The 12,470-nt window shown below is 36.9% G+C and overlaps 1 protein-coding gene across 3 annotated transcripts; it reads right to left on the bottom strand.

Annotated features, from left to right (window-relative positions):
* Positions 1 to 1,419: 1,419 nt before the first annotated feature.
* On the bottom strand, positions 1,420 to 6,327 carry LOC130723050 (OVARIAN TUMOR DOMAIN-containing deubiquitinating enzyme 11). 3 transcript variants are annotated; one of them, XM_057573974.1, is made up of 10 exons: positions 5,952 to 6,327; positions 5,536 to 5,746; positions 4,472 to 4,545; positions 4,152 to 4,206; positions 3,968 to 4,042; positions 3,683 to 3,756; positions 3,520 to 3,568; positions 2,600 to 2,684; positions 1,727 to 1,783; positions 1,420 to 1,630 (listed from the first exon to the last, which is right to left on the bottom strand). In XM_057573974.1, exons 2-10 carry the CDS (start codon positions 5,701 to 5,703, stop codon positions 1,587 to 1,589), a joined length of 681 nt encoding a protein of 226 aa, XP_057429957.1. In that variant the 5' UTR covers positions 5,704 to 5,746; positions 5,952 to 6,327; the 3' UTR covers positions 1,420 to 1,586. The 3 variants fall into 3 exon arrangements, with proteins under 3 accessions (XP_057429957.1, XP_057429955.1, XP_057429956.1); XM_057573972.1 differs by having other exon boundaries at positions 5,959 to 6,327; XM_057573973.1 differs by having other exon boundaries at positions 6,034 to 6,327.
* Positions 6,328 to 12,470: the final 6,143 nt, after the last annotated feature.

Below are 12,470 nucleotides of genomic sequence, written 5' to 3'. Positions count from 1 at the left end.
ACCACTAATTTTCCCATGATACAATTTGGAAGGAATGGAAAGAAATGAGAATGAATAGCTAGGATAGTTAAATATAGCTAGAAAGGAGAAAACAAGAAGAGGAAGGAGAAGGAATCTCATAACCAAGAGATGAGGAGGAGAATCCTTGTCTTAACAGAGCCTCCAAGCTTCCCAAAGTCACCAACAATGTGTTTCCTGATGTCTTTGGATGAATCAAATGGAAAACAATCATTAAGGTATCTTAAAAATTGAGTTATGATTTCCAGTGTCCTTTGGGTGAAGTTGTGCCAACATCTAGAAGCAACAACACCTTGTGACCTTGTGACCTGAAAGTTGAAAGCTTTGAGATCCTTGCGTTATACGGCTGGTATGAACTCGTTCACTGTTGGATCAAGCTGAAAGTTTGATATACTAAAACTGACTCGGTTATCCTAAATAATCTACAAAGACTCAATAAAATAACTACCAAAAGGTATTGAATCCATGGGCCAACAGTGGCATGGCTTCTTACACTCGTAGATGATGTTGTTGCCATAACTTGTTTCATCTTCCTTTTTGAATTTGGAAGAAGTCTTCTTGAAACATGTATCCTTCTCGAAGTTCTTCTTGTTACACATCTTTTTCATCTTCTTGGAGTTGAAAGTCATTTCATCTTCACCTTCACCTTCTTCTTATGAGTCATCATCATCGTCTGATGAATCATCTACTTTAAACACATTGTTCTTGGTTTCGAAACTTTAAAGCCACTGACTTAGGCTTCTTGCTATCATCCTCTTCAAGCTCAATCTCTTGAACCTTTAGAGCACCCAGAATTTGATCCATTTCAAGGTTAATGTCCTTGGCTTGTCTTGTGGTTGTGATTATATGTCTCCATCGATTGGGAAAACATCTTAGAATCTTGTGATTCAAATTAACATTCTTATAGGTTCTTCCAAGACCCCTTACCCACTGATGATGGTTTGGAATCTTTGCAAACATGTGATCAATTGATTCATTTTTCTTCATTTTGCAACTCTCATACTGCCCAACAAGCAAAATAATTTTTTTTTTGCTTAATTGTGTCAGTCCCTTCATGAGATTGTTGATATATTGTTGATATATCATTAGTTGTTGACATATTGTTGACTTTTTCATATTCAGATTCACTCAAGGAACATATTAGATAAAGTTTAGCTTTTAAGTTCATCTGTTTCTTTTTGCATTGCTCATGGTCCCACTGATTTTTGGGAACTTCTTTTCCTGCATCATTGTTTGGAACATAGATCCCCTTTTTTATAAGGTTTCATACTTCGTAGATGGATGACTTAACAAATAGTTGCATCATGTTCTTCCAGTATCCATAGCTCATTTCTCTGTAACCTACTTTCAGCCCTTATGAGTTTCCCTGGTGTTTTTTATCAGTCTATACTCTATACTCTATACTTTAGTATTCTAACATAAGTATTGCACTCGGCAGGAAAATTAGATCTGTACAACAAGTTCACTAAATTTAGCTATACGTATAACGTAATTTGTACAAATATGCTCCTCGCTAAATATTAAAAATAAACTATGTTCTTCTCATGATTTCATAATCTGTCATCTGTCTAAAAGAGCCAATACTTCTTTTTGGGTGCTCTAGAAGGAACATCTGTAAATTCATTGAACAAATAAAAGATAAGCTTATTGTTTGATAGAAGATATTTGTAGCAAGAAAAATCCATTTGAAAGTTGACAGGAATATCACCTCCGGTTGAATACAATGAGTTATAGTGCACTTCACTCCAAAAGCTAAGCCATAGCTCTTCAATACAAAAAAAATCTAGTCAGATATTATTAACTAAGAAGTCAGAAACATGAAGCTGGGAGTTAAAGATTAAGCTTAAAGCTAAGGACGAAAAATACTTTTATTTTGTGTTCAGACATTTATGATATAAATATAATCATTAAAGAACCAATATATCCAACAGCACATCTACTTTGAAGTTCAAGAATGATATTAAGATCTCAAAAAGACTATTATATAAACATCAGAATTAACTTAATTATTATGACAAGTGGTGAGGACCGCTAACCACTATATCAAACAGGCTTTGGTACAGTGTAACTTAAACTAGCAGGAGAATGTTACATGATTTGAGTGTAGATCTTACAAAGTTCCAAGTTATGACAGTATGACACCATTACTTTACGGTACCTTTCAAATTAAATTTTTTCCCATGTTAAGATGAAAAATTCCAAGTTATGACAGTATGACACCTTTTGTCAAGATGAAAAATTAGTTGCTGAACATTTTCAGTGATAATTAAACTTCTCCTTCATAGGAAATATGATGATTAACAAGTAACAACCTTAAGGCTCTCAATATAGCAGCTTAAAAAGAATCTTTTGTGCTCTAGTACTGTAATCATGGAACAGAGAATTCATTGCAAAAGTAACTGAAAGAACAAGCTAAAGGAATTTTCATTCTGTCTCCAGGGAGAACCAAAATTTACTAGGGAACAGACTCTTGAACATTGACATCAAAATAAAGACTTAAGACAATGGAAGTGCTAAAGGAGAATTTCAAATAAGGACAGACAAACAAACTGTTAAAGAAAGCAACATTAACAAAACATACCTCTGGTGAGTCTTTTGTTAGTCGGAAGGATCTCAATATAATAAGTGTCTCTGAAGGAGGTGACTAAACAAATTTTGGCTTCAAACTGAAGGAAAGGCCATGAATAGTCAGAAATCAATTTTGAACAATAAACAGAAGGCAAATCTGAGAATTAAAACTTCAAATAAATAAATGTAGAAATTAAAAATAGAATAGAAAGTTATTAGAATTTGGGAGACCTAACTCTACCCCAAAAGCTAGCTCAAGAGGTGAGGATTGCCTTCCCTATATAAGGGCATCTTAGCCATATCTCTAGTCTATGTGAGACTTCTCAATAAAAGTAAACACAACGAGAACCCCAAAAGTAGAAAATTACAAGATTGTCACAACTCAAGCCCAACCAAAACAAGAAGCATAAGAGCCTCATGGCTTAAATAACACATTGAGCTTCCTTAGCGTCCTTATTTACTCAATGTGTGAAGTAGCCTACTGTGTTGCCTTCACAAACTTGCATACTATCTAAAGCAGTCTCCTTAGGCTTGGTTTGGACGACTTAGTTTTCTCGTCCAACATTTTGGTTTGGATGATTTAGCTTTTCTAGTCCAACATTTTTGCATGGCTCACAGTGAAGTTAAACTCCACTACGTTATATCGCTATGTGGACCATAGTTGTCAATCCCGGGATAATGGCCTAGAGTGGCCAACCCCTAGACCGCTATAGATAGAAAACATAAAGTATTGATGTTACTATAATGTAACTTGTTGATTCAGTATCCTGTAATTGTGGTCCTGGTTTTATTAGGTATATAATGGTTCATTGTTCCCTTAATTGTATGACAAGGTTCTCGGAATGATAACAAATGTCTAATTCAGGGGGTAAAAAGATGAAACTAGTAAAGATTTTAGATAAAAAAGATATTCACAGAATTGAAATAACGTACACGGTCCGCAGCTGCTTGTAGAGTAACATGATCTCCCCACTCCCCTGATCTATCAGAAGATAGTATGCAAATATAAAATTAGTGTTCAGTGTTCACCCTCAATACTACATGCTCTCTAATTTTGTAAAAATGAAAGCAAGATTAATAAGCACTGATATCTCACTTTTTCATCTTCTTCAGGTAGCTTTTGTACTCCATTGGAACGTAACTTTCATACAATTTTTTGTGATGCTTTAGCTGAGGAAAACAAAAGAAGCCAAAAAAGGAAAAATTAAGAAACAGACTTTAACATCTCATTCTCAGAAATCTGAATACTATTAAAACACTGTACAATTCCAATTTACATAAATAACTTGAAGTAAGAAACAAAGGGTGGGGACCGACCACACCATGTTGCATTGAAAATTTTCAAAATACACAAAGAAATTAGTGCACTGAAATAACATACCTGCTTGATAACCTGCCTCCTTACATGCTTGTGGTATTCAGGATTACCGAACAACTGATCCGCCAAAGCTCGAAACTATCCAGTAAAGATTTCACATGTTAGAATAAAAATATATCAAAGGAGAAGGAGCATATAAGAAAGTAACAAAAGTACGAAATAATGGGGGAAAAAAAAAGGAGAAAACCTGGCAATTCCCATCACCCTCCATTTGTAGCTCTGTCAAACCATATGTAACTAACCTGTATAAAATGAAGCATAACTATTAACTAAAACAAATACTTTATGCATACAAAAATAAACATTTTGTTTCACATCAACCATGCTCCTTCCCATGCTTCTGAACTGTCATCATTGACATGATTATAACTCTCTATTGAACAAATTTCTCAATCAAGTTATAACTTGATTTTAAAACTTAGACTACCTTTTCAAAAAATGTGAAAACAAATGTCACTAGTAATGAAACAAATAATAATAACTGTACATCAAGCTAGGGTTTGCAACCTTTCAGAAAGCATCCCGTGGTCCTGTGTTGCATCATTTACGTCAGGAATCTCTCCATTAACACGGGGAGTGTGCTGCCAACATAATGAATTAGTATTCTCATCCCAAATTCTCAATGCAGATAACAATATACAAATAGAAGAAAAAGCAGATAACATATTCTTAACGAGAGAAGAAGGGTTTTTGAAGGTTAAATAATAATTGTAAGGTAAAGTTACAACCAGAATACAAAGGCTTCTCTCCTTATTATTCTAATAAGGAGCATCTAGAATTGCAGGTTTGAAGATTGAGTTTAGTATTCTTCTAAGAAGATTCTAATGTGGTATATTCAGTTCAAAGTGTGTTTTGCAACTAATGAGGAACTCTCAGATGCTAAGAGCCTCTTCGATTTGAGAGAATGAATTTTATTTTAATTCCTTGTTTTCATAACTGTTACAAAAAGTGCCTCCTTACTTTCACTTCGGTTATTCAAAGATTTGTACAAAAAAGAGTTGTAGAATTTGTTCATGGTCCAAGCCCAACCAGAACAATTCCTGTCTCCTTCCTAGGATGTTCCATATTAACATTTGGTTTGCCCTGTCAAGCATCTATTGAATTCCATTATCTCCTACATGTGCATGTGGAAGAGCTTATTTGAATTTAACTTATAAAATACCAAAAGAGCTTATGCAAGTGTTTGAGAGAGCTTATATAAATAACTTATGACTTGCCTATAAGCTGTTTGGAGCTTATTTTCATAAGCTACTAAGATTAGCTTATGGATATGAGCTTATACCTTCCTATAACCTATTATGAACTCATTTCAGTAAGCTTCTCAAATTAGCTTCTGAATAAGCGCTTATGTGTTGAGCACTTATTGCTATAAGTGCTTAACTAAGCTTTTACCCAAACACACCGTAAGTAATAAATTTATACATAAACACTTATGTGCTGAATACTTAATGATATAAGCATATAATTAAACTAATTACCCAAATACACCCTAAATTTGATAAGGGTTCATTCATTCCTCAGTTTCTCAAGGTTAAGAAAACATTAACCACACATGAAAACATGATTAGTACCGGAATGGAATTTAAATGGGAAAGCCGCTTGCCAAGCCTGTTTTCCTCCTTGAGACTTTCCTCTTCTGCTAATATGCTTGCTATAGTTTGATCATCCTCTGTGTCCTGGAAGCTGCTGTTCAAACTCGAGCTGGAGCTCCCACTTGCATTCCTCAAGCTCTCACTCATACTTTCCTAACTCACCTAATAATAATATGTCACCTTAAGTAACCTAGAAATTCAAGAATCCAAAAACAAAAAAATCAATCAATGATATATAATATCAATATAAATACAACTTTTACATAAATTAAAGAACAAATGGAAGCTAAGCCTAAGCCCAAAACCTCAATTAATCAAAATGAATAAAGGATAAACAAAAATAGTAAGATCAAGAAGAAACACGAAAAAATTGTATGAAATAAAGCCATGCCTACCAATTACCAAATCAAAACCTTCGTTTCCAAACGAAAGAAGCAGAAAATTTTGGAATAGTCGCGTGCGTGTTAGATAAGCTACCTTGGGTCTGTAACTGTTGCAGTAGACAGAAGAAAATGGTGGACACGAAGCTCAGAGGAGAATTGTAATAGATCAATGGAAGATGAAACAAAGCGAAAACTTCGAAGTGAAGAAACGAAGGAGGGAAAGTAAAAGCACAGAAAAGTAGGAGGGAAAGTGTCAAAAGCGTTTGCAAAGAAAAACCAAAAACACGGTTGCGTTTGGTTGAGTTTGCCGAGGCTGCGCCACCGCTCTATTAAGAAGCAACTAATTTAACTTTGACATTTGACTAGGAGTCTGTCGTAAGACATGACACAGAGGGTGAGAGGGGTGTCAATGGATTCGGATAAAACTAGATCAGTACCCGTGGCTGTGGGACCCACGGGAGTTTTTTTTAATATTTTGTATACATAATTTATTTTACATTTTCAGAAAAATAAATTATATAATTAATTAATTATGTAATCCATATGACCAAACATATACGGACGATGATCAACATCTCCGATACAAATATAAATTGGCAACATAATAAAATATTCGTAAATAACTTAAGTTTTAACTTAAATAAATATATTAATTTAAGTATGAGAATACTAGTAATCCTCAAGTTTTTATTAAAACAAAATAGGTAGCAAATGTTAAACAACAGTGAGTATGAAATTCCAAAACACTATGTCGGAGTAAGGATGTGTCGTCTTAGAAGTAGGTTTTGCTTCGCCCAGTGGGTGGCTGGGTGTGGTGGAGAAGAGTTTATTTTTAGAGAGCGTGAGAGGCAATGACGACAACAAGATACAAGTAAATATGTAAATGTATGTGTTAGAGAATAAATGTAACACCCCGATTTCGGTGGCGTCACTTTAGTAACAAAAAAAAACTTAAAGCGGAAAACGTGAATTTTTTTTTTTGACATCGAATTATAAACTGAAAGAAATGAAACTCAACAATAAAAGATAATCAGAACTAATATACAATATAAATTACAGCCCCCGCTGTAAGTAGCAACCTCGTCACGAGTAACCTCCAGTGACGGAAAGTAGAAAGTGTAACGCCCGTAGGCAATATGTACAGACCAAAGTAAAGGTTAAGTGTCCGCAACACAAACCTCAAAAATGAGAATAAGTTAGCCCAATCGGCCTAAAAGAAGACCTCCTAAGTCCAACCAACTCTCTGTGATTCCCGTAAAGAAACCACATAAAAAGCTATAGGCGGGAAACTACCCTGTCCCCAAGGAAACAAATGACAGTCAGAGCTAAGACTCTACTCCTACACTAATCCTATCTCGAGGAGCTCACACCAGCACTAAAACCTACATGCTAGCATGATCGTCGTCTGAATCAGAATCCAGAACGACCAAGTCTACAAACACTATCTGCCCTCCCCTCGCAACCGCGATGCGCTCCGGTGCTGGACTCACGGGCTTAGGGCTCGATCCATGATCATCAATGACAGCAACGGTGGGTGAACTGGACTCTGCAGAAGTCCCTCCCACAGGCTCCTCCTCTGAGGGGTCCTCATCATCCGAAGACGACGGTGGTGGTGGTGGTGCTCTCACTCCTGGTCCGCAATGCACACCGGGTGGCAAGTTGAAACTGACAGTGCATCTCCGCAGCACTCCTTCCATCAAGTGTCCTACTCTGTCTACCCGATCCTCCATGATCCGCCCCGAGTACGTCGCTCGATGGCTAGCGGGGTCGACCACCCACGAACCGGGGTCATCCTGGTCTATCATCTCGTATCTAATCCCCCCCCCCCCCCCGAAGGGTGGACCATTGTGAACCAGTCCGATATGGACATCTGACAAAGGGCGTAGTCCGCCAAAACACACACAGAAGACGCGAGGGTCAACTCCAAAGAATTATGTAAATAATATCACCAATAGATACAGATAAGAGATTAGCCACTTAGGCTTATAGCTAGAGATAGCATCCTAGGGTTGTATATTCCACAATGAATATAAACGACAGTAATAACAAATAGCATGCATCAAATAGGATTAACAATTAACAATCACACTCAGCAACTAAGTCAGTATGCATGTTGCATGAAATGCAGATGACGGTTAACCCAGTTAACCAAATGCATTCCGGAAAGGATGGACATCAACGGATCAGCCCTAGCACCAGCCACGGTGGGACCATTTCGGCCCGCGTGCCTCTTATACCAACAACAACGGTAGTCAGATCAGCATAAAACCTGAAGGCCTGCCATTTCGGTCTGCTACTAAGAGTCGCCTAATAGCGCTCTTACGCGGAAATCCGGGTCTTATGACCATTTTGGAATCCACCGAGGTCCGAAGTCCGTCTCGTGTTAATACCTCATTAATGGTGCATGAATGCAAAATGATTAGCCAAACAACGTCTCCGACCTCACTCGACACGTCGCCACGTGTTCTAGTTAAATTAATGTCTCTAAAAGCTTACCCTAAGGTAAAGTCGATTCTGCGACAAAAGACAATCCTCACAACAACACATTCTCTCATGATGATCTCCAAATCATCCGACTCATCTCCATCCGATGGTCAAAACTGCTCAACGAGCAAAGAGTATCAACATACTCGGAAACTACCTGTTTCCCGGCTTATCTCTCAGATAGCCCAACAACACAACTGCTCCCAGAGTACAAGAGTATCAACATACTCAAACATATAATTTTCTCAACACTTGGATCCGACGACACTTCTCGTTTTCCAAAACTAAGATTTGAATCCTAAGCTTCCTTTCAAGTTTGTTATCATTATTTGAAGATTTAGAGGTTGTTTAATGTCTTATGAATTTTCCTTATAAAATAATTTCCTTTTAGTCTTATCGCAAATCTTATGAGTTTTCAACATCCCATAATCACAGTATAACACCCCGAGAATGTCTCGATCCACTAAACCATAACAAGGCCCGAATCCTCGTTCGTCCTATCAAACTTTTCCCAAAATCTCAAAATAAAATCGGCATGACCTGCCCGTTATTCTCACTCCTCAGTATCACAGATATCAGTGAAAAGACATAATTAAATCAGCACAGTCAACAAACATGTCATATATCAACACATTCTAGGATGAGCACGTAGCACTTAGCATATAAAGCATACATCACACATCCTAGATTAACCACTTAGCACATAGCATGTAAGTCAATCTCAAAAGCAGTCAGTAGATGAATCATCTACATTGTCAGCCGAAGCCTCAGAAAACATTTTTCCAATCAAACACAAACAAGTGCATAAACAGTAAATCAAGTCGAAAGCATCGACGCCTAAGCATTAAACAGTGAGTAGCCCTCACCTGTAGATTCTCCAGGATTATCTTCGAAAGTTCCTTCACAATCCGCTCCTAGTTCTTCAGGAAATTCTTCAAAAGAACCTTTAGAGTAAAACCACAGAATTCCATCAAAAACTATCAGAAACTCATAAATCAATACTCACTAAGGTTACACGAAGTAGTATATACTCCGAGGTACGATAATCTAGCGCGAAAGGACAAGTTTTCGAAAAAGAATTTTCTTCCTCCTCCTAGGATAGTCTCGGCCACTATTGGTAATTAGGTGGGTCGATTTTTCTTCGATCAAACTTGGTTCCTAGGTTATCATTAGTCGTAACTAAGGGTATTCTAAACTCGGAAAAATTATTGGATCGAAAACTGTCGCAGGGGTATTTTGGTCAATATTTTTAGCTCAGAATTTCAAAACTGAAATTTCGAAAAGCAAATTGGATGGGGACGTCACCAACGACGTTTATGACAACTAATCCTACTAGCACTAAGCTAAGGCGATAGTTTTCAGTCCAAAGGACGAAGCTTTGCCCCAAAATGGGTATTTTAAGCAGAATTGAAACTCGACGGTAGTTTTTCGAGAATCAGCGCAGTATTATTCGCTAAACATGCTCTTGGGCACGTAGGGAAGATGTTTAGATAGAAAAATGAAGTTATCAGGATAGTTTTGCAAAAACCTCAAAACTATGAGCACAGAAAGACATAGAGAAAAGCTACGGAAAAGACGATCAGAGGTAAGGATTAGCGACTATACCTCGATACCTTCAAGTAGCAACTGTTGAATCAACGATCAAGCAAAAAATGAAGAAAATCTCTTCTCCTCCTCCCCTTGTGAAGCTCGCGGCCTTCTTGGATGAAAATGGGTAAGTTTTGTGATTTTTTCTCATTTTTCATGCTATATATAGAGGTTGGAAAAACGCGGGAAAATGAAAGTTTCGTGATTCCGATTTTTCCGGCTTCATTCTCCGTGAATTCTAAGATAAGTTTTGGCGACATAATTTCAAAACTAAGAAGAGGTTTCCTTGTATTTTAGGTGACTAATGCAAAGTCGGTGTAAAACTATTTTACCCGATAAGTTACTTTTTGCATCGGATGTCGGAATAGAAAACTTCCTTCTGAAGAAAGATTGAAAACATCAAGAGAAATGGGTGTACGCGTGTGGAATCTTCATTTGAAGCTCCGAATAGAAAAAGTCTTCATCGTCGGTTGATTCTAGGGTTCTTGAACTATCAGGGTTTTAGTTTCGGCAAACTTCCGAGGATTGGAATCGGACGTTCGTAGATTCAAGGGTTTCGCCTTGAAACGCTTGTTATATATGGACTAAGAGAAGTTCTAACATTTCTCTGAAGATTTTTGGAATTAGCTTCCATCGCGACTTTAAGTGAAAACTAGCTATTTACTAGGGTTTCTGCCCTAGGTTTAAGCGTATAACGATCGTGCTATACCTTTTATCGATTTTGATACAATCCTTAGACTTTTCCTGAACTTTCTCCTTCATAAATTTATTTCATTTAATAAACTCTTGTTCAGGTTTCCCTTCACGATACATCAACCCTAATCGCGAATAAGAATTTTATTCACTTGGCATAAGTTTAAAAACTTGGGTCTTACAATAAACCTAAATAGTAATGAGTAAATTGAAATTATGTATTGGGTTGGAGTCTTTGAGCTCAATGGTTAAAAAAAAATTCTCAATACCATTGGGGTTGGTTCGGATTCAATTGATTTTCAATCATCAGATCAACACAATCAAACCAATGATTCAATCTAATCTACTATAAGTCTATAATGTGTTCGGTTTGGACCAATTTAATTGAATTCGCAGATATCATACATGCTTACACTCCTAGTTCGGGAGCATCTATCAAAATTTGTGGTAAGTGGTTTTGTTAGTGTTTTTGTAACACATTCATAGTGTTTTTGATTCATAGTTAAGTACATTAATAGTTCCTTTCTTATAATTGATTTAGGGCAATATTTCATGTTCCTTATGTTTGAAGACCCTTACACATTGTTTGGTAGGAGAGAGTTAGGGTAGAGAGAGATAGAGGGAGGATACCTTGTTTGGTGGGAGAGAGATTGAGGGGAGAGAGAGATTGAGGGTGGGAAAAACCCACTTTTTTATCTCTTCGCGTTTTGCGAAGAGATTCACGTGGGGTGCTTTTTTTTTATTCCGGTGCAGTTAGTGGCGGTTCCAAACCGCCACTGGAACCGCCACTATTATATTTTTTTGTCCTTTTCTTAGCATTTAGTGGCGGTTCTGAACCGCCACTAAATGCATTCTGACACCTTTATAATAAAAAATGTTTTTTTAATCAAAAGTCAATTTTTCTCTTTCTTTCACCTCATTATTTTCCATCTCTCTCTCTCATTTATCTCTATCATACCAAACAACCTCAAAATCTACTCTATTTCTCACCTATTTCTCTCTACTCAAACTCTCTCTTCTCTACTCTCTCTTCTCTATCTCTCTCTACTCTACCAAACAGAGCATTAGTTTTGTGTGGTTGCCAAAGGAACAATGTATAACGATGGCAGTGAATACACTATTTAACCGTTCACTTCCCTCAGACTATGTATACCAGTACCATGCGATCTGTTTAATTAGCATCCAAGATGCATTAGGTACATGTGTGGCTTGGCCCAAAAACATCATTCACTCTTTTATCGCATATATTCATAAATTAATTTTTTTTATACTCCCGCACAATCCAAAGGGAAGAGGGAAGAAAGGCAACTAAATCGATGGTTAGAGCCCATTTTTCGATACATAAACTCATACTATATTTTATTTTGTGATTTTAGCTAGTTCCCCTTATTTCTTCCCACATAATGTAATCTCACATTACATTAAACATCATTTTCGTGACCCTGAGTCTCTTGCATTCACTATAGGCATGTCCATTGGGACAAAGCAATAAACAACTCGGTTATTTGGCTTTGCCTTTGCAGTCTTTTTGTGAACACATATCTTTCTCTCTTTATCAGTTTAGGCATATCTGACGCTGCTTTGGGTTTGTTTGCCGCCCTGTTGCACTTTCTTTCTCTTCATTTTCTCATATTCTGAAAGATTCACGCGGTGTGTGCCGTCCAATATTCTTTTGCGTTGCCTTCTAAGTAACACCGTTTCATATTGTTAGCCTTGATTTCTCCGCTTCATATTTGGCAATATTTATATATATTGAACAATACCTCC

This window comes from Lotus japonicus, chromosome 6, assembly GCF_012489685.1.
Source record: "Lotus japonicus ecotype B-129 chromosome 6, LjGifu_v1.2".
NCBI lineage: Eukaryota > Viridiplantae > Streptophyta > Magnoliopsida > Fabales > Fabaceae > Lotus > Lotus japonicus.
The sequence above is the reverse complement of the archived record's forward strand: the minus strand, read 5'-3'. Positions and strand labels throughout refer to the sequence as shown.